At 38.7% G+C, this 26,470-nt stretch overlaps 2 protein-coding genes across 18 annotated transcripts in view; one reads left to right on the forward strand and one right to left on the reverse strand.

Annotated features, from left to right (window-relative positions):
• The window catches only part of SH3TC2 (SH3 domain and tetratricopeptide repeats 2), a 53,609-nt gene that overhangs the window by 20,671 nt on the left and 6,468 nt on the right, over positions 1-26,470 (forward strand). For 8 of the 13 annotated variants that reach the window (XM_088133661.1, XM_025169494.2, XM_025169502.2 and 5 more), the window contains 15 exons: positions 1,240-1,344; positions 3,676-3,803; positions 4,829-4,934; positions 5,660-5,803; positions 6,586-6,781; positions 7,719-7,792; positions 10,234-10,429; positions 15,093-15,229; positions 15,952-15,993; positions 16,094-17,806; positions 17,907-18,087; positions 22,367-22,517; positions 23,468-23,590; positions 24,880-25,030; positions 26,117-26,313. In XM_088133661.1, the coding sequence (XP_087989787.1) occupies positions 1,240-1,344; positions 3,676-3,803; positions 4,829-4,934; positions 5,660-5,803; positions 6,586-6,781; positions 7,719-7,792; positions 10,234-10,429; positions 15,093-15,229; positions 15,952-15,993; positions 16,094-17,806; positions 17,907-18,087; positions 22,367-22,517; positions 23,468-23,590; positions 24,880-25,030; positions 26,117-26,313 (3,644 nt within the window). The remainder of the gene's footprint in view (positions 1-1,239; positions 1,345-3,675; positions 3,804-4,828; positions 4,935-5,659; positions 5,804-6,585; positions 6,782-7,718; positions 7,793-10,233; positions 10,430-15,092; positions 15,230-15,951; positions 15,994-16,093; positions 17,807-17,906; positions 18,088-22,366; positions 22,518-23,467; positions 23,591-24,879; positions 25,031-26,116; positions 26,314-26,470) is intronic. The other 5 variants (XM_088133660.1, XM_088133659.1, XM_088133662.1 and 2 more) reach the window with 1 other exon arrangement.
• Positions 8,331-26,470, reverse strand: part of ADRB2 (adrenoceptor beta 2) — a 138,642-nt gene continuing 120,502 nt past the window's right edge. For 2 of the 5 annotated variants that reach the window (XM_088133666.1, XM_088133668.1), the window contains one exon: positions 8,331-8,437. The gene's annotated coding sequence lies outside the window, so the exon portion shown is untranslated. Of the gene's footprint in view, positions 8,438-18,491; positions 18,611-26,470 lie in introns of those variants that run through there. The other 3 variants (XM_088133665.1, XM_088133667.1, XR_015794737.1) reach the window with 2 other exon arrangements.

Genomic DNA, 26,470 nt, shown 5'->3' on the forward strand with positions numbered 1-26,470 from the left:
TCATAAAACATCAAAATAACTTTTGGTGCTCCATTTCTTTCCTAGATATTTTATTCCAAAATAGATTAATAAACTTAAACTAAATAAATAGAAAATAAATGTCCTATATATTTTACTCCAAGTGTTGGACAATATATAGCTTCTGTAATTACTCAGCGGCGCAGGCAAGGGGGCAAAGGATCTGTAAATGTGTTTGGAGTTACATCTCTTCCATAAGTTTTTACCCACATTTTAGTTTTGGATAAATCTAGGAATAGCCTCAAAATGTATATTTAAAAGTGCATTTTCAACTGCATTAAGTACTTTAATACACAAATATATAATTGCTCTCAAGCCCCATAAATATTTTGATTTATTTAGTCTTTCAAGACAACATTACAACATCCATAAAAATAGGAAATTGACATCTAAGTTCTGATCTAGTTACTGAAGAGGTAGCCATAATAGTCTTTTGCAGCATAAAGTCCAAATCTTGTGGCTCTTTAAAGATTAACTAATTTTATTATCACGTAAACTTTCATGGGTCATCCACTGCATCAGATGAAATACTCATGAATGAGATATTTTTAGTTGGGTGGGAGGAGCAGGAGGGAAGTAGTAGTGAGAATAGGCAAGATTGTTTTAAGGTCCAGGAGAGTTAGAAACAACATTCCTTAAATCATGATCATAAATAAAGTGGTGGCACTACCATTTTGTCTTTAAGTCCTTAAAACAATCTTGCCTATTATCGCCACTTCCATTCTCTCTCCCACCCTGTTTTATGTACTTACAAAATTGCATACGTTATTCCATTCATCTGATGAAGCATATTTGAATGTCAAGTCTAGGGTTTTCAAAGTAATATGTGGAGAAAAGTCTGGGAATCGATGAGAAGAGCAAAGTTAAAAGTGGTCATCTGGGGGGTGGGGTGAGGATTGGAATGTCAATCCTTTAGCTTTTCGGCCTTGGTATAGGTTATACCAATGCTACCCCAATGCTAAAGGATAGGATAGATTTACTTTGGGAATATAAGGTCCTATGTTCAGTCCCCAGCTTAGACTGTAAGGCTGGAAAAGATTTAAGTCTGAGTCACTGGGGAGCTGCTGTTACTTAACCATCATCCTTAGACTTGATTGTCCATTCATCTGTCAGTATCTGGCAGCAAATTTTATATTCCTGAATCCCCCTTCATTACAGCCTTACTTTATTTCCTCTAAAAAAGTTGACAGTAGTCCTTCTGCCTGCATGGTGACTTATCAGGTAACCCCAGAGAACTGGATCCAGGAATTCATCCTGCACAGATAGGAGAGGGCACTCTGGAAACTGAGTCCGTGTCACTGGCTGTAGGGGAAGGGTTCCCAAATGGTAAGTTTTTGTCTAATTGCTATTTTATGTTCAGGAAGGAAGGAAGGAAGGAAGGAAGGAAGGAAGGAAGGAAGGAAGGAAGGAAGGAAGGAAGGAAGGAAGGAAGGAAGGAAGGAAGGAAGGAAGGAAGGAAGGAAGGAAGGAAGGAAGGAAGGAAGGAAGGAAGGAAGGAAGGAAGGAAGGAAGGAAGGAAGGAAGGATCACTCAATTTCATTTCTCTGAAATGAGCACTAATGACTTTACATCATATTGCTATTAGCAGTTCAAAAGATTAAGCTATGAAAATGGAAGGAGTGAAGGAGAATAAAATTTGTGTCAGCTAATCTGTAATTCCAGATATCAGTGCAAAAGGCATCAACATTGATCAAATGATATGCCAATTTCTTATATCAGTTGACACCTTGCCAGCAGCGAAACAGTGTTCAAGGTGTGTGTGTGTGTGTGTGTGTGTGTGTGTGTGTGTGTGTAGAACCTATTTAGGTTTAATTACAAGTATATGGTTTATAAATGAAAAGAACTAGCTCCCACTCTCAAACATTCTCAGATAACCACTGATTTCCTTGCAATAATTTCTTATGGATTCAGCTAAAGAAAAGTTATGTGGCACAAAAATTCTCCATGATGGAAAAGTTTCTGAATTATCTATCTATCTATCTATCTATCTATCTATCTATCTATCTATCTATCTATCTATCTATCTATCTATCTATCTATCTATCTATCTATCTATCTATCTATCATCTATCTACAGTATCTATCTATCTATCTATCTATCTATCTATCTATCTATCTATCTATCTATCTATCTATCTATTTATTCTAGGTTCTCTTGTCTCTTGTGGAATTTATAGAGAACCTAGAATTGATATGACTCAAGGACCCCAGGTGCAGACTGTGCAGAGAGGCCTCAGAGACAGCAGGGTGTAAGATGCAGGCAGGAACAGCATACACAGAATGGCACAACCAAGTAGCTGGCATTGTGTACAGGAACATCTGCACAATGTATGGACTAGACCCTCCCAAGTCCAGATGGGAGAGTCCACAGAAGGTTGTGGAGAATAACAGGGCTAAGATCCTGTGGGACTTCCAGATGGACAGGCAGGTGCTGGCCAATCAACCAGACACTGTGGTAGTAGACAAGGACCAGAAGACAGCATTGGTGATAGATGTAGTGGTGCTAAGTTACAGCAACATCAGGAAGAAGGAGTATGAGAAGCTGGAGAAGTACCAGAATCTAAAGGAGGAACTGGAGAGGATGTGGAAAGTAAAGGCCAAAGTGGACCCAGTGGTGGTAGGAGCACTTGGGGCTGTGACACTTAAGCTGGGAGAGTGGCTCCAACAGATCCCAGGAACAACCTCAGAGCTCTCTGTGCAGAAGAATGCAGTGCTAGGAACAGCTAAGATATTGTACAGAACGCTCAAACTCCCAGGTCTCTGGTAGAGGACCTGAAATTGAGGAAGACCTACAACCCATAGGGGTGAGAGGGGATTATATATATATATGAGAATGAGGTGCTCCAACATAACTCTTGAGGGTGCAACAACCGATTTCAGAATTACGTTAATCCCTTTTAATTGGTTGCAGTAACAGTAACTGGATGGAGAAAAAAAAGCAAGGCTGAGTGGCCTCAGTAGGAATTACAGTGATGCCTTTGTAAGTTAGTTTTGGGAGAGATAGCAAAGGAGACTTTGCTATATTAGACAGAATTTGGCAAGCATCTTATTCCATAAATTCCTCTTAGACTTGCCAGATACCACCTGTTCCCTGTGAGACAGCTTATGCAACATTTTCTGTTTCAAGTCATTGTATGTGAGACTTCTCTGACAATGGAAGACCAAAAGCAACAGACATAATTCAAACATTCTTACCATCCCTTCCCAGAACCATCAAGAAACCCACTTATTATTCCATTGCTTTTGTTCTAAATGCATCACAGTTTCTAACTGCAGATGTTTACTGTTTGAGACATGAAGTAGCTTTCCAACTGTAAATATGTCACTTAGTGCAAGGATAACCAATTTGATGTCTTCCAAATGTCTTAGACTATAACTTTCATAATCTTCAGGAACTGTCTTTTATCTTGGATACCAACCAAACATTTTTCTGAAAGAATCTCTAAAGGAGAATAGCTTGCTCTGTTCTCCTGCATTGTTTAAACCAGTGTGGTGGAGATTTCTCTTATGCAGCTATAGCTATATCGTTTTTAATAGACTTTCCAAAGATGACCATTGTAGAGGCCTTGTCCGTTCAGAGTGATAGAAGTATGAAAGATTTAAATATAGTATTTTCTCTCATTTAATTTCCTCCTTTTCTCTTTCTTTTTCTTGAAGCAATTTCTCTCTCATTTTCTGTCAAGAGTCGCTCTGCACAGGATCTCAGTCTGCAGCTACAAGAAGCAGCAAGAAAGAAATTATGGGCCCTGGAAAATGACGATAAAGATGTTTGTGCCATCTTCAAGGTAAAGTAGTTGTTGCTATTGTTTTCAAAGGAAACTGTATCTCTGTAACTTTTTGAAATAACTGAATCAGATCGCTGGTCCTCCTGCCAGTAATGGAACAAGAGTTCCTCAGGATCTTAAGTAGAAACTTTGCAGTCTTACTGTCTGGAATACCTTTAATTGGAAATACTGAAGACTGAACTACACGCAAAGCATGTGCTGTTGTACAGCTGCATGGCATCTGCTCATATTGCTTAGATGGCTGCATAGCCCAGCCAGTGATTAAAACATTGCCATCTCCATTTATTATTCATTGCTATATGGCACTGCGATTGCAATAAAATGTGGAAATCAAAACTATCAACAAGTCTGTGACCTATAAAATCAAAAGCTGTGCGCAAACACACACATACACACATACACACACACACACACACATCCTTTTCCTCCCTCCCTCAAAATTATTTAAACACTGCTATGTGATAAGTAGGCTAAAGCTGCATTAGACCCAAAGTTTTGTAGCGCACTTCATACCTGTGCAAATGTTAACCTAGGGGTTTTAGCCCAACTTAAAATGCCACAAAATGTTCAGGATGGATTTATCAGCATCCTAAATATGTATAGCCCACTCATTCCTGCAGTGCTGATCTCTAGTTGTAGCAAAATCCCTTGGAGGAGACCCAGGAAGGAAATATAAGCTGTTTGGGCAAAAAACGGTTGCAAAAAGCATACTCAGTGGACTGACTGTAAAATGCTGTGTTTTGAGCAGGAATTATGGAAAAAGAGAATGGAATGTCATATTTTGGAAGATATAGCTGGCTAGCACATTAATCAGATCACTCTTCACTCCATACCTTATTGCAGACCCCAAGAATTAAGAATGAATCCTGAATTCCTGATTGGATTTCATTGTCCCCGTTGTAGCTTACACCTCGTCTAAAGTTCCAGGTTCCAAATGTCATGCCTATAATTTGTAAAGAGTTTGATAAGGCATATGCTAACCTTTGATGACATCTCCCATTTTCTGCCTTTTTGTCTTTTTGCAGGAGCTGTCAGCCAGGCTGGTGTGCATCCAGGCACAGGAGGATCGTTTTCTGCTTTCCTTCAGAACTGTGGAAGAAATCTGGAAGTTTTCAACTTACTTGGCACTCGGTAAATCACATCACACTGAGGGATGACTGGCATTCTATCAGAAAGGCAGTTGTGGCACCATAAAATATATCGGACACAGTGTTAAGGCAGAACTACAATGGAAAACATGGAGCGCTCCTAATTTTCTTTGCAAGGACTAGTTTAACATGCTGTTCTTCCCAAAAGGCCAACAGCTGGGGAAGCAAGGCAAGAGTGAGTGCATTGTGATGTTGTTGTAGTGCACTGAGTACAGTGAGATATACAAGAATAAGAAACCTAGAAGCAGGGATTCCCTGCCTTTTTAAAAAAGATTATTTCTATTCATAGGAAACTTGGGAAGGTGAATGTGCCATGAATTGTGAAAAGCTAAAAGGCGGGATTAGAAGATTGAGGGGTCAGAATGAAAATGGCCACCAGCTAACAACAGAAGCTGAAAATATAATGGATTTGTTGATTGGTTAATGAATTGGCTAGTTATACATTTTTAAATAATGCTATATTGTTTTGAACTGAATGATTGTATTATATTGATTTGGATTTCACTGTTAAATATGTTTACATCTTTTTGCTGAGAAGGGATCTGAAAAACAAATGGTCATCAACTTCAACCCTAAGGCCAAGCAATGTGACCCTATAGAATGGCTGACAATTTGGGTCAAATGTAGGCCTCAAACAAGCACTGCTGCTTTGGCTTTTGGGGAGAGCACATGATACATTCTCATTTTTTCTTTGGTATGGTGAAATAGGGTATGTGGGTTGCTGCCTGGAGCACCTTCTCTTCACTCCTGAGCACTGGTTGAACTATGCTCAAGTAGACGATACTGAGATCACTGTTACTGTCGATGAAGACTGCATGGCCACCATGTATCTGGGTCTTCTGCTCCAGGAAGGTAAGAACCCTGCATCAGAATCCAAAAATACTTATACTGTGATGCTGCATCTCTGTAAAGCAAGTCTCTAGTAGGAGGAGAAAGAAGGATATGGGAGAAAGATATGAAAGAAAATAAAGGGTTTTAAAATGAGTCTGTACATGTTCAAAAACCTCTAAATTTATTCTGGCAACAAGTAGTACCTGCACGTTTACTTTGACTATCAGGGGACCTCCCCAACAGCAAAGAACTGTCTGGTACTAATCTTGAGCTATGACTAGGCAAAGGGGGGGCGGGGGGGAGGGTTTAAGTGTATATAAATAACTTCCTTCAGCCAAAGCAAGGTGTTTCTGATCCTTCCCCATTGCAGATATTTTCTGTACATAATGTGTGTGTTTTCTTTTTTTATTTCTTTTTTACACGTAAAAAAAACATTTTAAACTATTTAAAAAAACTGAATCTCCCTCCATAATAGACTGCAGTGGGGAAAGGGGACCTGAACCATTAAGTAGATGTGTTTAAAGTGACATTGAAATATTTTCGCAAAGAAGAAAGCGTCTGTGATCTTTTTGAAGGGAATCCTGTGGCAGCAAGTAGTTTCACAATTGCAGCACCATGACAGGAAAAAAAATCTGTTTCTGTTACCCTGCCAACCTCATCCTGATATTACATGGAAATTGAAATTTCCTGGAATAGAACTTCTAGAGAAGTGTGCAAGCATTCTTAGGAAAGTAGATACTGCCACATTGTTTGCATGACAAGAGTCATGATGTTTCTTTCTCTTCTCCTTTTTCTGTCCAAAGGCAACTTTTTTGCCACAGCAACACTCACTGTCCTTGCAGAGGAAGAAGAAGAGGATTTAAAGCTTCTCAAGAATGAGTTAGTCCATGTGAAAGACATTGGGCATGAAACCAAGTGGGAAGGGACATCACTGTTGACTGATCAGAGGGGCCTGGTCCATGTCACAACTATAGAACCATTGTCCCATCCCTTTTACCAGTAAGTAGGTTGTCTGTTGGCCTGTTGAGGCACTCTGACTATATGCTGGGTTCACTTGTACTACTTTAAGCAAAGTGTCATTTTGTAACTTTGAGATTAAAATGGGCTGCTGTTTGTAATGTGTGCTTAAAGTTGTGTTTTCAACCTCTAATTCAATTATAACGTTTGCAGTAATGTTTTCACCAGAGTAGTTTGCAACTTTGGTTTGTATACAAAGATTATGTTTGATGGGAATTTTCTGGCTCTTCAGTTACACAACCTGTCATACCTGTCATATTCTCCAAATGAAAATACAGTGTACCAGATTCAACAGTGCTGACAAGCTTTTTAAAACAGAAAGGTTTCCCTTTTCTGCTTTTTTAAATCAAGTCTGTCAAAAAGTATGTACAAACTATATTGGAAGGTCAGATCAATATTCCTTCTGTAGAACATTGCCTTATGGCTAGACAGTCTTCTCTAGTTTTGCACTGACTTCTCTGACTGGCAATAGCTCTCTGACAATTATTCCTATCATCAGCTACCTGATTCTTTTTTTAAGTCTAGGAGCTGGATATGTAACCTTTGCCTGCAAAGCATCTGCTCTAGTACTAAATTGAAGTTCAAGTTCAGCTGTCTCCATCTCCAATAGTACAAGTCAGATATTTTGAGAACACTCATGAGTGGGCCTGATAATTGCATCTATACTTTATCTCTAGAATCTTGATTTGTGTTATCCATGTGTAATACTCTTAACTTTTTTTAGAAAAGCATCTAGGCTATTGCCATTACCATACCTTTGGGGCATGGATTCCATGAGTGATTTATAAAAGAGATGGCATGCAAAGAAGTAAAACTTACAGCATAGAACAGATCTAATACCTAATTGTCTCCTACCTTGGACACCAACCACATATTTCCCTGAAAGAAGCAACTTGTCCACAGCTCTTTGTATTTGCAGGTGGTTTTTGAAGAATTATCCAATCAGTTGTGGCATATCCCAAGAAATCAGTGGGCCTGATTCTTCACAGATTGGTGAGTGTAATAAAACTCAAGATCAATTTGCATAAAAATCATTAATTGACTACTGCCCTTTGTATTTCACTTGCTGTTTGTGAGCCACATTCATAGGACTTTCAAGTAGCCTGGAATGGTACCATTTGTTCTCATTGTTTATATGTATGTATGTATGTGTATATATTCCCCATTCACCCCTATAGGTGGTTTGTGTCTTCCTCAATCAGAGGCCTGGGAGTTTGAGGGTTCTGTGCAATATCTTAGCTGTTCCTAGCACTGCACTCTTTTGGACAGAGAGCTCTGAGGTTGTTCCTGGGATCTGTTGAAGCCACCCTCCCAGCTTAGGAGTCACAACCCCAAGTGCTCCTACCACCACTGGGACCACTTTGGCCTTGACTTTCCACATCCTCTCTAGTTCCTCCTTCAGGCTGTGGTACTTCTCCAGCTTCTCATACTACTTCCTGCTGTTGCTGTCACTTGGCACTGCTACATCTATCACTACCACTGTCTTCTGGTCTTTGTCTACTACCACGATGTCTGATTGATTGGCTAGTACCTGCCTGTCCGTCTGGATCTGGAAGTCCCACAGGATCTTAGCCCTGTTATTCTCCACAACCTTCTGTAGAATCTCCCATCTGGACTTGGGTGGGTGTAGTCCATACACTGTTTTAAAAGAATAAAAGCAATACAGATTATGAAAGAAAAAAGTAAGGAAAGGAAAGAAAATTAATATGATTTTAAAAAGTGCAACGAAAGAAATAAGGAAGAGAAAGGAAAAGAAAGTTATAAAGAAGTGGCTTCTGATCTTCTTAACAGCAGTTACAAATACATTTATATTTTAACCTCTCTCTCTAAGGTTACAACATAATTTCCTTCTTTCCATAGTCTACCCTTTCTAATAATCAAACCCATAAATCACAAGTTCATTTTTTTCTTTTTTCAGCAAAAAGTCCACACGGGGTTTCCAGCCACTAATAAATGTAGTTACTGATCTTTCTCTAATCAAACAAGTCAATTTTGCCATCTCTGTTAATTCACCAGCCATTCCACCATTGTGGGAATTTCAAAATCTTTCCACTTTTGTGTATATGATAATCTCGCAGCAGTAATCATACATAAAAGCAATATTCTATAACTTTTTTCTAATTGTCTATCCACTAGTCCCAACAAGAAAAGTTCTGCTTTCAACTGAATATTAATCTTTAAAATTCTTTGTATCACTGTGTGTATTTGAACCCAAAATTTTCTGGCTTCCATTTGTTCTCATCGTAAGCAGTGCTGTTGTTGAATGGAATGGGAAAGTGACTGTAAACCAGCAGGAGGGAGAAAAATATATGAGAGGAATTGTCAATTTTCACCACTGATCTTTGCTGGAAAAAGGATTTCAGTATGGGAAATTGAGGGGGGGGGGACTGTATGTTTGTAAAGAAAGGGTTGGTGGGTGTGTTTGATGGGGGAGTCAGAGGAAGCCTGTCAGTGTATGTTTGCATGTATGGCCCCTACCCTTAACCTATGCAGCCTAGCATGAGTATGGTGGTTGCCCATCTCCGAGTGATCTGGTTCATTAAAAGGCAGAAAAATTACTGCCAAGTATGATGTTTGTCTTATTTAAACTAACAAATGGAACCCTTGGAAAACATTTTCCCTTCTACTTAGTTATCTTAAGAACATATTAGTTTGGAGTCTAAAAATGTTGAGAAAAATCCCCTCCAGTTCCAAAGCTCTGATTTTCTGAGGAGCTTTGGGTTTACCTGGGTTTTCAGAAAGACCATCCCTGTTGCGTTTATTGTAGTATGGCTTGCTGGGAAAGTGGGGAATTTTGTGAACACTTTGTCAACGTTTAAAGTGCTGTTTCTTTTTTCCCCAGGGATTTTCCAGCAATCAGTGAAAAGTGTTTACTTGTTCAGGAAGCCTTGCCTTGAACAGTCTTCATTTGCCTTCCTGATTGGCAACAAGCTTCAATTTAGACCAGCTTACTCTCAGTGTAAATTAAATTGCCTTCAGTGGCATTTGGAAAAAGTCACTAATTAGCTATATGAGACCAAGAGATCATCCCAAGAAGATATTATATGATGGGAGCTGTATTTTAAAGAAGCAGGGAAGAACCAAAGAAGGCAGGAGATTAGGAAAAAAGTAGCAAAAATGCATGACACAGGGCAAATATTTTCCCTAATAACGGTTTCCCACCCCCCTAAAAAAAAGTGAAATGAAATGTCTTCAGGGCTTCTTATACATCTGTAGAATAAATAACTGCTTGGAGTTTGAAAGAACAGGCTGGGGTTGCAGGTGAAGCCTGAGCTACTGAAAAAAAACAAAAATGTCATGGACACAAAGAGTTCTTGTTATCTGGCTTCAATTGTACGCACGCCTTCCACTGCCTCTAGCCATGGTGCTGCTGTGAGACAATGATGCCATTGTTCAGCCCTCTGACGCAAGAGCTGTTTCGTTCTATTTTTCAGGCCAAGGGAGGTGCACAGCCATTGAAGATCACAGAGGGAAAGGATGGGATGAGTTAAGTTATTGCAAAGGAGATGTCCTAGAAGTGATCGGCTTTCTCATTCCAGGTCTTCAGTGGTTTATAGGGAAATCCACAACTAGTGGGACAATTGGCTTTGTCCAAACCAAATCTGTGCAGCTTGAGAGTTATGAATCAATGTAAGTATTTTGTGTGTGTGTGTGTGTGTGTGTGTGTGTAAATAAATAAAAAAAGGTAGGAACCAAGGTAGAACTCATGGCCATAAATGATCTAGCTGAATCGCTGCATGATCTAAGCTTTTATATATAAGATGAGAAAAACATGCATAGGAGCCCCAATACATACATACATACATACATACATACATACATACATACATACATACATACATAAAAGGATTGTTCAAACCATGTGATAGGAATTATAAGATAGAGGCTTTCACCCTGTCCTCAATTCTTTCTTTACTGTTGTAGCTGAAGCAGCCAGAGGCATGCTGGGTTCTTCTGTTTCTCCACAGATTGTAAGTTTTCCCTGCTTCCAAAGCTATGTGGCACCAAGCAATCAGGATTTAAGTTTTAAGTTTTGTAGGGTTTTTTGTTATTGTGGTTCCTGCATCTACAAGCCCTGTAGCCATTTCCAACAACCTCATCAAGCTCTCCTTTAGAATAGTCGACATTTTCTTAAAACATATGCTTTTTTTCTCCCAGATGTTCTTATATCAGCTATAAATAAGCCTGTCAGAAATTGTGGTAAATATTATCATGATATAATAAGAACAAACATTCTGGTAAACATTCGCACAATATTAAAAGAGGTTTCCGTTTCAGATACAGGATTTACATATTCCGTTTATTCACCATTGTTTGTTGAAGAAGTCCCAGGTGGCTGAGTTCATATCTTGAGATACTATCTAAACAGTGTTTTACAGACCTTTATGGCTAGTTAACACTTGCTGAGCCAAAACTAACAATCTATAAATCCAAGCAGAATCTTTGTTTCAGGATGCCTCAAGTAATAGGCAAAAAATGCAAAGTATGCAAAAATTGTATCCTTTAATTGCAACAGCCTCTGTGCATAAGTTGCACAAGCTCATAAGCCTGAAGATTCATCAGGAAAAACTGACGGAGCAGCATTGCTGTACATCAATGAGTATAGCGTAAGAGGGGAAACAATTAATCATGAATACTTCCTATGATGTGGTCAATTCAGTTAGTTTTGGATAGTTTATGTTTGTTTTCCCCAAAGGTTTATAACTTTTTAATAGCTTTGGAATATCTTTTTCACAACACTGGTATAGATTTCTGTTGGCAGAGCTTGCCATGGTGCTCTGACAGTGGTAAGCAGCTATAGGCAGGCAAAAATACATCAAGGAGTAATTTGGATACTTGGATACAAGATGTAGAATATGGAAATCGTTTTATGGACACTGAAGAAGATCTGTTTTTTTGTTTTTGTTTTTGTTTTTTTCTGATAGGTGTGCAGAAAAAAGCAAAACAAGCCGGCAAACCTATCTTAGGGAACTATCATATGAGACAACAATAATACAATATTTTTACAAAAGTGAGTGCTGTTATATTCAGTTGTGCTTATTTCCAGGAATGTTGCCTAAGCATATGTGACAAGTCCCTTTTAAAAACATTTTTGTTGATAGTTATGTAAAATTCTAAGTAGAATTTAATTTGACAAAAATGGGGGACAGACAGGAACTGACAAGTGAAAAACAGTAGTGCAAGCAATTTGTTATAAAGGTAAAGACACTCTAAAACTGAGTTCAGCTCCTAATGGCTTCATGGACACTTACATGCACTTTTACATAAACATAATGCAGAAATAGTTTGCCATTGCCTTCTTTAAGACATTTTTGTTTGTTTTTCTTTGTTTACTTCCCAGTCTAGATTACAGCCCTGGTATTTCTTGGTTGAGCCAGTTTGGTGTAGTGGTTAAGGCACCAGACTAGCAATTGGGAGACCATGAGTTCTAGACTTGCCTTAGGCACGAAGCCAGCTGGGTGACCTTGGGCCAGTCACTCTCTCTCAGCCCTAGGAAGAGGGCAATGGCAAACCACTTCTGAAAAATCTTGCCAAGAAAACTGCAGGGACTAGTCTGGGCAATTGCCAAGAGTCAAAAATGACTTGAAGACAAAAAATAAAATAAAATAATAAAATAAATTCTTGATTGCCTCTAATTCAAATACTGCCATACTTGACTTTGCAAGATCAGCTTAAGTTGGCCATGTGCCTATTAAATAGTCATCCTTCATTCTCTTCTGTAAAATTTCAAGTATAGTTCTTTGTCCAGTCAATGGAAAACAAGCAAATGAGAGAGAGAGATGAGATGCTTTTATCTAAAGTAAGGTAAGGACTCGTAAACAATTCAGAATGCAAACCAATAATTGTGCTGAGCTAAAGGACACTCTTCCTCAGTTATCTTGCACTGATGTGTAAAGTAATTTAGATAAATGCACTAATATTTAGTTTTGGCATTTAGCTCAGTTTTACCTGAGCTGGTAAGATATGTCTTTCATGTGACAGCTGTAAAGTCCTTGGAACATCACCCCAAGGGAGGACACGTCAAGAGTTTTAAGAGAGATATCTATGAGTAGAATTCAACTACAGGAGCCCTTTTTGTTATGCTATAAGCTTCAATGCTGTTGCTTGGCTATTGCTAATACATTGTAATTACTAGACATAGAAAAGTGCATGAGAGGTTTCCCATTGGAGGTGCTGAGAAGCATGGGGGGAGTGGGGGGGGGGAGGAAAAAGTGTCTCTGCTTCCACTTCTGCCCTAGCTCATGCAAAGCACCAGGATATTGTGAGAGGCTGTTCATCTGCAGTAATTCTCTTCTCCCTCTAGGACTTGGGGGCTGCTTTTAAGACAGATTAAATTATTGGAAAAGTAGACTTTCTTATCCACTGCCTGGATAGATTTACAATAGACCAGACTCATGCTTCATGCTAAGGCAGGGTTTCTTGAATCATAATTTACTGAATAGATATTATGATTTTATTTCCTATTACTTCCACTGGAGTTGGGCAGCTGATAAATTTAAACAAACAAGCAGATAAATAAAACTTATGTGAGGTATGAGTGCTGGAGATAATGGAAAATGTATTTCTACCAAGTGCAAATTTATGTTTGTGTTAATGTCTTCTTGTTTTTATGCCTCCTATGTAAAAACATTGTGGACATGTGTGAAATTGTGGTGGCCACAAGGTGTCGTTATTGTCTTCCACAAGACCTTAACTTTGCTAATACCCTGAAAGGAGTCTTCCTTTGTATTATACTTTTTTGCTAGTCTTTATGGATTGTAAATGCCCAAACTTACGTATCTTCCAATGAGATTTACTTCTAGATAAACGACCATTGGGATTGCAGGCTAAATGACTGAAACCAAAAGCTTACGTTTTATATAAAATATCTAGGTATCATCAGTTGTCTACTAAAAATATTTGAAGAATGCTGTATATCTGCTTCATTTAATAGCAAGGGAATCTTGACATTTGTGTATAAAACTAAACATGACAAGTTTTCTTTAAAAAAAATTAAAAATGTGAAGATAATTTTGGATTTGATGAATTCCATTGGAACTTTTTGTGCCTTCAAATTTATTTCAGCAATTCATGAATGCAAATTGTTCATAGGTCTGATAAAACTGGACTATTTAGTTGTAATCTATAGTCTGTGTTCGCACAGCAACATCTGTAATAATACATGAAGTCAAAATGATGTGTGTCATGATATGATTGTGCAAAGGATACTACTCAGTACTTGGGTCACATCATCTGATGCAAGTACATAAACTCTGCCATTGTCACCACCTCCACACACTTGTGTGTTGGTGGAATTGTATGCAAATTGGCACCTATTATATCAGGGGTGGCAGTCCCCAATTACTCAGTCCTTTGGTTGAAAGTTTCTGAAAAAATATGGAAAATTCACCAACCAGTAAAGTGATGGGACAAAGGATCCTTCTGTTGGTTTATTGTCTGTATTCCTCCTGGTATATATATTAATATAAGAAATCAATTCAATTTCTGTTGCTACTGCAGAACTCTGGGAAACTAAAAGATATTTTTCATAAGATCAGTGGTTTTTATAAGTATGAGAAAATCTCTGAAAAAGTGACACAACAATAAAGACCTTTGAGAAATGCTACAATAAAAGATAAATGTACTCACATCTAGTCACCACTTAATAACTGTGTTAACAATGTTTTTCCTAATCACTACCTTCATCTGTATAAATGTCATTCTGAACAGATATATATAATATAGTACTTGTCTCTCTCCATGTATATTCCCAATATATTTTTCCTTTGGTTGCTTTTATTAAAACGTCTTTGCTAGCATCACTACCGGAGAAAGGGTTTTGAATGACTTTAGTGTGTGTGTATTTGAATCCATCCTGTGTTTACTGTTAAGTGACATCTCCTTGCAATAGGGAGAAAAAGAATGGACTTGGTCCACAGGAGAGGACATATCTGACATGTTTTCAAGGGCCTTTTTAAAAACATCACTCAGGATGTTAATGAAGTACTTTGCTTATTACACATTTTCACCATTCAGTGTACCCATTTATCCTTCCACTACTTTTTTTCAGCAATAACCCTCGGGGGTTGGTTTCATTAAGCAATATTAACTGGCGCAAGGTCATTGCTTAGTTTCAGGGATGAGTGGGGATTTGTGCTTGGATTTTCCTAGTCTAACACTAGACTGCATTATCTGGATTTTTCTTTCTTTTTGTTTCTGCATTTTATAGCAAGAAATAGGTAAGTGGGCTCTTGCAACATTACAGATATTCAGCTCTGACTGGCAGTTCTCCGCCTTTTTATCCCCAACACAGGAAAAAGAGCCCAGTGTTTTTTAGTGAAGAAGAAATTTCTGCCTTTCTCCAGGCTCCGTGTAATGGCAATGAGGTATATTACAGTAATCTTCTTAATGAATGGGCACAGACAGACATCACCTCTGTATATAGACTCGGTATGTCTCCATATCTCTTGATACTGCCTCTTTCTAATGTCTATTCCTTGTTGTTCCCAAGTTTTTTATTTCTCCCCATTTTATATACCATTCATCTTCTGACAGAATATCACTTTTGAAAAATACTCAGGAGATAGTTCGAGGTCATGTTGATGATCTGTATGTACTTTATTTGCTAGTAGTACATTCTAGCAGGAGGAGGAGGAGGTATGATAAGGAAGATATAATCAAGGCCATCAGTTTGGTTCATCTATAACACTAAGTCCTACTTCCCCAGTGTGATCCTGTAGATGCGCTTGTACACCTCCTTGCTGCTCCTCAGGCTTCATGCCCTACACCCCACTCAATTTTATTTATCACCTGTTAATCTGTATTAACAGTTATACTCTGCTACATCAAAGGCCAGTTAAATAATGTGAATGAACAGAATTTCTATTGTTTTTAATGACATTTTAAATGTAGAAAATGAACAAGTTGATCTAATTCAGAATTTATACTCTCCCTTCATTGTAGTGCACTCATGTGGCTTTGTATTCCTTGTGCTCATCTTGTTCTTTCCTTGGAGCATATTTCCCAAACTTAGATTAGACTTCATTTTTTACTTTGTATCTTTTGGATGAAGCAACTTAAGATTTTTGTTATAGTGCCAGGTTTGAAGTTTGACCTTTGAACTTGTAGTGGATTCCTTTTGCATATTTCTCTCCTTTTTCTTGTTTACACAGATGGCTTTGAACCTATTGTGATGTACCCACAAACACCATCAGGTGAGTATGGATGAAAGGGAAAGTGGGGTGCTTTTTTCCCCCCCTGAAATGTGTCACCATAAAGAGAAGCATTGCTTTGTGGTTTATTCATCTTTTTCAGATGCTGTTGTACATGGACATAAAGATGGCTGGATGTTTGAAGGTTGGGGGAAGCAATCTTATGATAGTTTATCTACTCATACTGATTCTGAACAGTCCACTCCAGGAGGTGAATCTTCACCTTCCACCTGTGAACACTTGCCTTTGCCAGGACCAGATGACCTTGATGACCCCAAGTTCTTTATTGATCTAAATGCTGGGCACATGGAAGACTCTGATGTGTTTGATCCTATATTGACCTTCCTCAATCAAGATAGCTATGTGGCTCATTTCCAAAGTCTGTATGACCTCTCTTTTTCCTTCCTCAGTTCTACCTTCTATGGTTTCACCAATGAGGAGGAGCTAGTCATATATTTGGAAACATCCAGGAACTGGGCCAAGAAGGGTCACCTTGCTTGGGCTCATATTCGGATATGTTATCTTTTGGGCCGTCTCTGTGTCAGGAAGGCCAAGTTCTCCCAAGCACGAGTCTATTTTGAGGAAGCCATGAATACTATGGACAAGGGGTTTGAAGATCTACCTCTACTTACATCATTGCATGTAAACCTTGCTGCCATTTATCTAAAGCAAAAGATGAAGCAAAAGTTCTTATCTGTGATTGGGAAAGGGATGACACTTCTGGTCTGCTTGTCTGGACACTGCTTCAGTTCTGAGACTGAACTAGAGGTTGTGATGTACATCCTGAGAGAAGCCATTGCTGTAGGCAACACTGCAATGGAAGTTCGGTCCTGCTTCCTCGTTGTCAGGCTCTTCTTGCAGCTGGGCAAGTATGATGAGGTCCTTCCTTTTGCAGAACGCTTGCAGTTCCTGAATGCACATTTCACCAGCCAGATTACCAATGTACCTCCTCTAGATACAATGCCTGTTCTTGCCAACCTATATGAAAAAAAGTACTTGCCCCATGTAGCTTTGGCATCTGCCAGGATGTTTTCCCCCAGCAATATAAAAGGTGGCCTGACACCCATCTGGAGAGCTGGATTCATCCTTGCAAACACCTCGAAACTCTTGAAAGTCCAAGGGAAAAGCAGCCACAGCATCTCAGCTTTGGCTTGCTTCTATCTGCATTGCGGGTTGGCCTTTTCCCATGAAGCTGGGGCTGTATCGACTGAAAAAGCCTTGTGTGCACTTTTATCCAAATTGTACCTCAAGCATGGCATGCTACAAAGGGCTGTGCATTATTCCAACCAGGCAGTTACCCTTGGCAAAGTGATGGCTGAAGAAGAAGCATTTGAATCATCCCTTTCTCTGGGGTGGCTGTTTATTTTGAACAGTCAGCCGGAAAAGGCATCAGAGATTATGTGGTACCTCCTGTGTTCTCTGCGGCAGACAGACAGTGTCACACAGGATGGGGTGGTTCACAACCTTTTAGCCATTGCCCTTAAAAGAGAAGGGCAGATGCAGAAGGCAGCAGAGAACTACTTATGGGCCTTGAATAAAGCCCGGGAAAATGGAAATCAGCGGAATCAAGCCATTGCCTTAGCCAACTTTGGTTGCCTGGTCACATCTTTGGGGGCTTACTACTTAGGGGAATACTATTTTCTCCAGGCCATTAAGGTGTATTTTGAACTCCAGGATGGTGATGATACACAGATTGAACTGGTGCACATTTTGTTATGGTTGGCTCAGTCCAAGCTGGAGAGGTGTAAGGCAGAAGAAGGCATAGTCTTTTATGAGTTGGCCTTGGCCATTGCCTTGAAGACTCAAAATGTGATAAGTGAGTACTTATTTTTAGGGGAAGTTGTTCAAAGGAGTAAAGTGTGTTATTTACTTGGCAACTTTTTAAAAAAATCTGTATCTTACCTGATGCTATGTAGGTCAACTTCATGTCACTGAGTCCCTCTGCCATTTCTATAGTAAAGTGCATCCTGATACCAGAGCCTGCATTGTATACCATGAGCACCAGGTCCTCCTAGCTCAGCAACTCCAGGACAGAGAAAAAGAAGGACATCTTCTACAGGTCCTCAGCCAACTCTACCAGAGTTTGCATACACCCAGGTAAGTCAGCTTTGAAACGACGACTAGGACTAGAGATGTTACAATATTTTGAACAATATTTCAGTTTCATTGGATTTTGTTATTAAGCAATTTCCTTTTATCATTTTTAAGTGAAAAACAATAATATTTAAATCATGAAATTCTACAATATTGTTGTCTTTAAGCCCAAATGGCATGAGTTCTACTGTCTATAATGCATTGAACACTGGATCACAAAGCAAATCATGTGCTCTTTTCAAAAAGATTCATTGGTTTTTAATGTGTTCTTTGCCGTTGTTTTTAATGTCAGATGATTTGAACATTTAGGAAAGAAATAAGAAATATCTTAATACAATAAATAATACTAATTTATTGATATTATTAGATTACATTTATCATTTAGGAAGAAAGACACATTCTCCTGTGTTTAGCTGTCTTGTTCTCTGGGAAAATCGGCACAGATTAACATCTGTTGCACTTTAAAGAGGAGCATGTTTTGTCTTGGTAGGTCAGAAGTCACTTCATCAGTTGTACAACATGTTCACTTGCCAGATAAATACAGATGAGAGAGAGAGAGAGAGAGAGAGAGAGAGAGAGATCTTGAATGTAGGGAAAGGGCCAAAAAGAAAATATGTACACAGACTTCCTCTGCTTAAAAGAAAGGGATAGAAACAATTCTGCACTCAGATGCAGAATGTCAATATATTTACTGTGAATTCAACTCAGACCTTATTTGTTAATAGATGTAGTTGTATTTGTGTGCCTTATTACAAATGGCTCAAAGAAACACATTGGACCTACATAGAATAACCAGGATCCAAAGAGAAGTGTGTGCATGCACAGGAGAGAATGATATAAATCACCAGAAATTTCAAGCTGGGTTTGCCACAGTGATTCACTTGCTTAAAAGACAGGTTGCTCCCTTTTCTTTTTTCTTTTAATAAATAATTTATTTAAAACATTTAAAGAACATAATAAATAGCTACATAAAAGGGGAAAAAAGGTAGGAAAAGTTATGGTGGATGAAGGAAAAAATATCAGCAAATAAACAAGGATTTATAATTATCATAACATTTAAAATTCATAATTTCGTTAATCTGTTAATTAAATGTATAGAACTAGGTTCATTATATCATCTTAAGAAAAGACTTTGAATCTCTATAAAATTCTATACATTAATATTGATGTCACAACTATTTGTCATTGTTCCAGAAATAAATGCACATAATCATATAAAAGAAAGAAAAAGGAAAAGGAAAAAAAAAGAGAAAAAATTGAAAAAGAAATAATAAAAAAGGAGAAAACTCAGTAAAAACAATATTAAGTTCTAAACTTTCCATTGTACCTGACTGGTGATTGCATCAAAATACCTTGTCAGCCCTCCAAGGTAGACCAGATTAGGAAACCAAAGTTATGTATGCTAATACTACGTTTATTACAAATTTATAGTAACAGAATCTTGCAAGTCGGAATGTGCTTCCCCCCCTCCCATCTGCGTGAGAACTAGGAAGGGTCTTGTCTGAAATGCTTACTCCAGTTACAGATCTGCCCCGGACCCAGATTTCTTTTATCCAACCATTGTCTTGATAGTGGCTCTTCCTCCTGTTCCTCAAGATTATTCCTTCTTTCCACTGCATAGTTATCAACACTGAAGTTGCTTCTGATTACCTACTTCAAAGGCATTTTGCTCCCTTTCTCAAAAGCAATATGTTTCTTCTGAACTAGGCAGTGCTGAAGGGAGTACAAAAGGGGAGAGGGAGTGTTAGAAGTCTTTCATTTGCAGGAAGTCAGAGGGCAAGGTTTTAAGCATATCCTGTTCTGAACTGCTTGGAGATAGAATGAGAGGTGAGTAATCTTGATAAATTCACTAGAAGAAAAGGGTACACTTCAGTAACGTAGCCATTATTGACTTTGGATGCAAACAGCAAATGGGTTTCAGAGATGGAGGTGCCCCAAGGGTCCAAAGATGCGTCTACCCTCTTGATCCCTGAAGATTGTCACTGATTCATCTGCAGTGCTGCCTGGTAGTTGCTCTGTAATCTGGAGCCTAACCTTTGAGGAAAGGCATCTAAAAAGCAGAATGAATAGCAGCGCCCATATCTTACAATGAAGGCAACCATCAGAATTCTCTAGCTTCAAACGCTCATGGGCCACATAAACAAATAAGTACAAAGAGATCGGTGGCATATGATCATGCCCCTTTGGATGAATAGATGTGCCTTCCTGAATGTATACTGCACAAGGGTTGATATGAATGGAAGATAATAAATCAAAAGTGATGCTGCTTGAAATCTTTTGAGGAAGAGGGAAATGAATACGCCAAATAAACTAAGGAGAATAGATTGTTTTCTGCTTGGATTCTCATCTTTCTTGAGGGCGTTGTGCTTAACTCCATTAGTAAGAACGCAAATACCTGAAGGAAGCTGGCTGCTCTATTAACCTGCCCATGAACTCACCTGCTTGGGCTTTCTCTAGCTGTCCGAAATCTTGGAAACTGTCTCTTCATAACATGATCTTTTTGGCATTATAACAAAAGGCAAATAACCTTTTTCCTTATTACTTTTTAAATCGTTTGGATGTGTTTCTTGCAGCTTACAGTTGCGGTTGTGGCTTTTATTGTTTAAAGTTAAATATTTTGTATGTACAGTTTGTGTATGTAGTTTTTTTTTTTTTGAAAATTTGTATATTGCCCTGAAACTAATGTGGAGGGGCAATATAGAAATGTTATAATACATAAATGCACACACACTCACACACAAAGACAGCTGTGCACATTCTGGTGCTTAAGCTGATTTTGGCATTTGGTGTAGGTGGCAAGTTAAGCTGAGGATGACACTCTGGAGGAGGTTCCAAAAAAGTATACTATTTTTAAAGGCATCATTTAACGTTGGACTTGCAAACTGCTGCTGCAGTACCTGCAACGGACGCTGGGATGCTCCTGAACCTGGATGCTGGCCTTCCTGTGCAAGGCCAGGGTTTACTCAGAGGCAAGGAATGTAAAAAGCCTGTGCTTGTTCTTAGAGCCCCATTGTTCAAGATGACAGGGTGCATTGGAGAAGTAAGGATGCATAGTGGAATGGACTTCATATAAAATAACAGCTCCAATGTATCTATGGTCACCTTTCAATTCATTCTCATTATGCCCTCTTGCTACAGATCCTGCCCTCTTCCTTCATATTTGCTTTCCATAGATGATATGCCTTCTTTTTTCTGTGTACCATTCAATAACTAGCATTAATGTTTGGTGGTAGTAGAAATCATAGAAAGAAGAACCAGTATTAGGAGTGTGCATGTAGGCATGCCCTCTAATAACAGGCTGTGCGATGCCTCTTCCTGTTTAAGGAACTTTCACACTCCAGAGATGATATGAGTACTCTTCATATCAGATTGGGGAAAATTATTAGCAGCTTGGGATATAGTGATTGTTTTTTTCTCATGGGATATTGGGAATCTGTCCACCTTTTCATCTGCAGTGAATTCTAAAGAAGCTCAGAGCCAGCTAATGGTGGTACTGTTGGAATGGTGACCTACCTACCTTCCTTCCTTCCTTCCTTCCTTCCTTCCTTCCTTCCTTCCTTCCTTCCTTCCTTCCTTCCTTCCTTCCTTCCTTCCTTCTTCCCTCCCGCCCACTCTCCCTCCCTCCCATTCCCCTGCAGCCCAAGTTTAGTCCCTGGCAGTCCTCGTTTACTTGGGCTATTTAGAAGCTGGGGTAAAATCCTTCTACTTCACGTGACAGGAAAAATGATAACATAGTGCACCAGTGAACTTATTTTTTTTAAAAAAAGAGGTAAAGTAGGTAGGTCAGGGGAAAAAAAATAGTAATTAAAATGTTTCAGCTAAAGTTTGAACCAGTGATGTTCTATGCACAGATAACCCATACACTGCAATATGAGGGCAACACATCCCAGGGTAGTGGTGTTCATAGATGCACATTTCATATGTGTCATGTGTAGTGAACAGGGCATGAATCAGCCTGAGACTCATTCCATAGTCAGTCTCCAGTATGGCAGTAGGTGAAACATATACCACACAGTGTGACACAGTTTTATCATGAAAACATCAGTGGCAGTCCCAGTTGTCCTTGCATCAAATGTGATATCTTTAGAACAAGGGCTTATTTAAAGGTCCATCTGCTTTAAAGGGGGAAAGAATTCAACCTATGTGAAGGTCACAGCACGGTTTCTTGAAAATGATGTTTTATAGTGGGTCAAAATGGGGTGGTTTGTTTTGAGCATGCATGAGTTTCCCTAGTTTCCTTGTAATAATGAAATATTTGTAATAATGCATGTGAATCCAACAGATCTTTGAAACAGGCATTGGACTGTACCAAGCAGAGCCTCAGAATATTTATTGACCTGGAGGAAACTGTTAAAACAGCCCAGGCCTGGCTGCAGGCTGGTAGGCTCTACTATCAAATGCAAGAGAATGAACTTGTGGAAATGTATTTACAGGTACCTAAAAATGTTATTTTATAAGTTTGTATCCTGCTGGCATGAAACTTGGCCCTTTTTAGAGTTTGTAGCTTTTTACTTAACCACTTTGTCGAAGTTTATTGCAAAACTGTGATTTCAATCATTGAAAAACATACATCTCTTGACTGCTGGGGGAAAAATAATTGCCTTGACATCTTTAAAAAATATGAATTTTCATCGGTGTCTAGCACATGAGGATGCTGAGTCAGTGTCTAACAATAAAAGCAGCACTAACCATGGCAGTAAATATCCCTCTAGTTAATAGATATAGATTGGATCTTGGCTGACAAGAAGACCTTCTGCATTGCACATGTGCAGGTTTTATGCTCATAGCTTTACACAAAAAATACAATTGCATATTGCACACTGATAAATGGTCATCCTAATATTTTATCCTGAAAGTCTATGACCTTCATTATTCATTATGTTCATTGATTTAATATCGTGAGTTATTCTAAATTGTGGTATTAGAAACAGCTCTATTTGTGGGCATAGAATTTAGATTTATAAGCGACATTTAGATTTGTAGCATGATGGGTTCAGAGATTTGAGTGCTAAAAAGTAAGAGGGGGTTGAATAGAACAGCATTAAAGTGATATACATCAAACTACAAAAAAAAGAGAGAACTGAATGTTATGAAGTAAAATAAGGGGGTATAAAATCCCTGAGCAATGGGGATCTCATCCTATGGAGAGATTTTTGAATCTTTTGCATACCTGTTTCCCCCCTTTTCCTTCAGAATTACAAGGTCTCTGTAAACTGAAGTAAAAAGCTGTCATGAAGTTCTTCTGTATTTTGTTATGTATAAGAATCTTACAATGCGCACAGCTAAACTGAAATGTCTTGAGTTCTTTGGAGCAAACAAGCCTTCACCCTGTTTCCATGATGCTATTGCCTCAGCTGCTAACCTCACTGATTCCCCTTTCCAGGCATCCGTAGAGACAGCCTTGAAACCCAAAGAGCTGCACCTGGCCATGGGATTGTATGAAGAGGCAGGAGATGTCTTCTTCAATGGGACCAAGAACAGGCATCAGGCAGTGGAATATTACAGGGTACAAACTACAGGATTTATTTGTATCAACATCTCTAGAGGTTGCCAGTACTGGGTGTTTCTAACCTTGGAAATTTCTAATGGAAAGAAACTGTGCAGAACTAGAAAGTGGAAAATGAGGTTTGTGTCAGACAGAGATCATGGGGAAAAAAACGCCAACCCACGCCAGTGATTCCTTCTATGCCTACATGCCAATGTTGCTGGCTGAAGCTAAGCGTACTGGAATCTGAGGCTATAGTTAAGCATGGAGGTGAAGGTCAGAGGACCACCGATTATGTTGTGGCTGTCAACTGTGGAAGCAAGATGTTGATGAGGAATTTTCTTGCTGTCATCCTTTTATCTCATTCACGCCTTCGTGATAGAGCATATGCTTTGACTGCAAAAGGTCACTGATTCAATCCCTGATACCTTCAGGTAATACTGGAAAAACACCTTCTTAGAAACCTGGAGAGCTGCTGCTGATTGCTAGGGTCAAAAATGCAGTCCAGTGCAACTGTGACATTTGACAGCTTGCTGGTGGTCCTTGCAAGAAGTGTCTCTCCCATGCTAAGCTAAAGGATGCATTCTAAAAACCTTATTTAATTGTCTTAACTATGAAGTAGCCAGGAGTTCTCTTTCTTGTGTGTTTTTCCCCTTCTCTTAATAACAAAAACCTTACCATCTCTTTTTAAGTGTTTGAAGCACTAACAAAGTTGTTTTTTAAAAAAAGAAAGAAAAGAGAAAATGTCTAGGCCTTTCATCTTTAAAAGTAAGAAATGAACATTTTTTTAAAAAAATTACCCACTCCCTGAAAGTTATCAATTCTATAATGGGCTGATTGATCCAACAGTAACTTTTTCTTTCATATTAAACAGTATGTGCAAACTGTATTGAATTTATAGTGACAGAAGGTTTTAATTTAGCTGAATTAAATAGACCAAATCAGTTTCTAGGCAAAAGCCAAATGGGCAGGCATCCAGTTACAGAAAACAAGCAAACAAAAACCAAAATGATCTCAGGTTCATCTAAAGTTCAGGAGAAGGTAAAATAAGAGTCGACCAAAGTTATGTTTACTCTTATTACCTATTGTAAAATGATAAACCTGAAAACTGTGAGGCATGTTCATTTCAGTTATAAGAAGCTATGGAATATTATTATCAGAGTGACTGAATGCGAGGTCATGTCTTCTTTGCTTTGCATGACCTCTCTGAGGGGCTAATTTACAGCAAGGACATGTTGTTGGCTGCAGGGGGAAGATGGATGGTAGGAAGTTATGAAGCCACATAACAAATTGTTTGATGTTTTTGCCAGGGAGGAGCTATACCTTTGGCCAGGAAACTGAGAGACGTGCAGACGGAGTTGAGAGTATTCAACAAGCTAGCTGAACTGCAAATTGGGCTCCACAATTATGAAAATGCTTTGGAATTTGCTACCTTAGCGGTCAGACTCAGCGTGGATGTAGGTAGGAAGGAATCAGGATTTATTACACTGGAATATCTAAGCCATGTTCTGAAAGTTGTCAATGATCTGTGAGTACCCCACATCTCTTAGAAGTTGCTGCTACACAAGTCAATTTAAAATATTCAAGTTGACATCAGTAAATGTGTAAAAAGGCACAAAATCTCATCACAAAGGTAAGTAGACATTTAGTATGCTTGACTTCATTTAAAATCAAAGAAATAGCTCTTCACTGATTTGGTGAATTTACAGCTACTAAGGAAGAATTACCAAATAAATTTATCCTTCCTCAGACAAAGCCTTTTAATGTCCCAGCCAAAGATGGCTCAATCAGAATTATACAAGACATTGGTTGTTTGTAAGATACAATATTGTTGATGTTGATGTTGCAGCCAGTAGCCTAGAAATACTTAGCTGAAAGCAACTGGAATGTGTTCCTATCAAATGGATTGTTTCAATTATCCTTGTCATTTTCTCAGTCTTCATTTTGTTATGTAACTCACCATGGGACAACATGTACAGTATTCTTTCTCAGAGTAGAACATTTCTGTATGAAGGTGGCATGTCCAGTTTCAACTCAGTGAAATTTAATAGTCTATATTATCATGTTTCAAGCAAGGAATCCATCCTTCGATTTTTCCATTTCATGCTATGAATGTCTATAGAAACAATGTATGCACATTTTTCAAGATTGCAGTACATGGAGTGTTTAATGCCTTCCACATGAAATTGGCATTTCTTCTCTCTCTGACTGAATTGCCACTGATTTTAAGACATAAGAATATGCATAAATAACAATCTTATGCATTTATTGCTATGGTTGTTATCATTGTAACAACATGCAAGGTTGGCATTGCACATTAACTTCCGGGAGAAGAAAAAAATGGTGGCAAGGGTACATGGTGCAGTCTTCACAAATCCTAGAAACTAGGCAGAAAACAATTGTAATGGTGCTGCTCTAGGATTGGAGTACATGATCTTTTGGGGCTGTAGGAGGAAGGGGAGAGTTACAAATGCTGCAGCCTTCACAATCACCAAATAGTCATTCATGCCATTTTGATAGGTTAAAATGACACTTTTCTTGTTCCAGGAGATCATTTGCAAGAACTGGTTGCCTTTCATCGGCTGGCAACTGTATATTATTTTCTGCAAATGTATGAGATGGCTGAAGATTGTTACTTGAGGACACTCTCTTTGCATTCACCAGAATTGCAAGGGGTTCAAGAAGCCGTATATTATTCCAAGGTTTACTGCCGACTGGGAGATCTCACTCTGCACAAATTAAAGGTGAAAGACAGCATCTGTGATGTCTGACCTGTTGCATTTTAGTAAAGATGCTCTGATTAGATTTACTTTGCATTGAAAAATGAAGCATCTTGTGAGAATATTGAATGCTCACTTGCATTTTTTGCTCCAGTGTCAGCAACTATTCCATCTTCTGGAC

The sequence above is a fragment of the Python bivittatus genome, unplaced genomic scaffold (genome assembly GCF_059951505.1).
Source record: "Python bivittatus isolate LINGU-HERP-01145 unplaced genomic scaffold, Pbiv_v1 ctg000080_np1212, whole genome shotgun sequence".
Classification (NCBI taxonomy): domain Eukaryota; kingdom Metazoa; phylum Chordata; class Lepidosauria; order Squamata; family Pythonidae; genus Python; species Python bivittatus.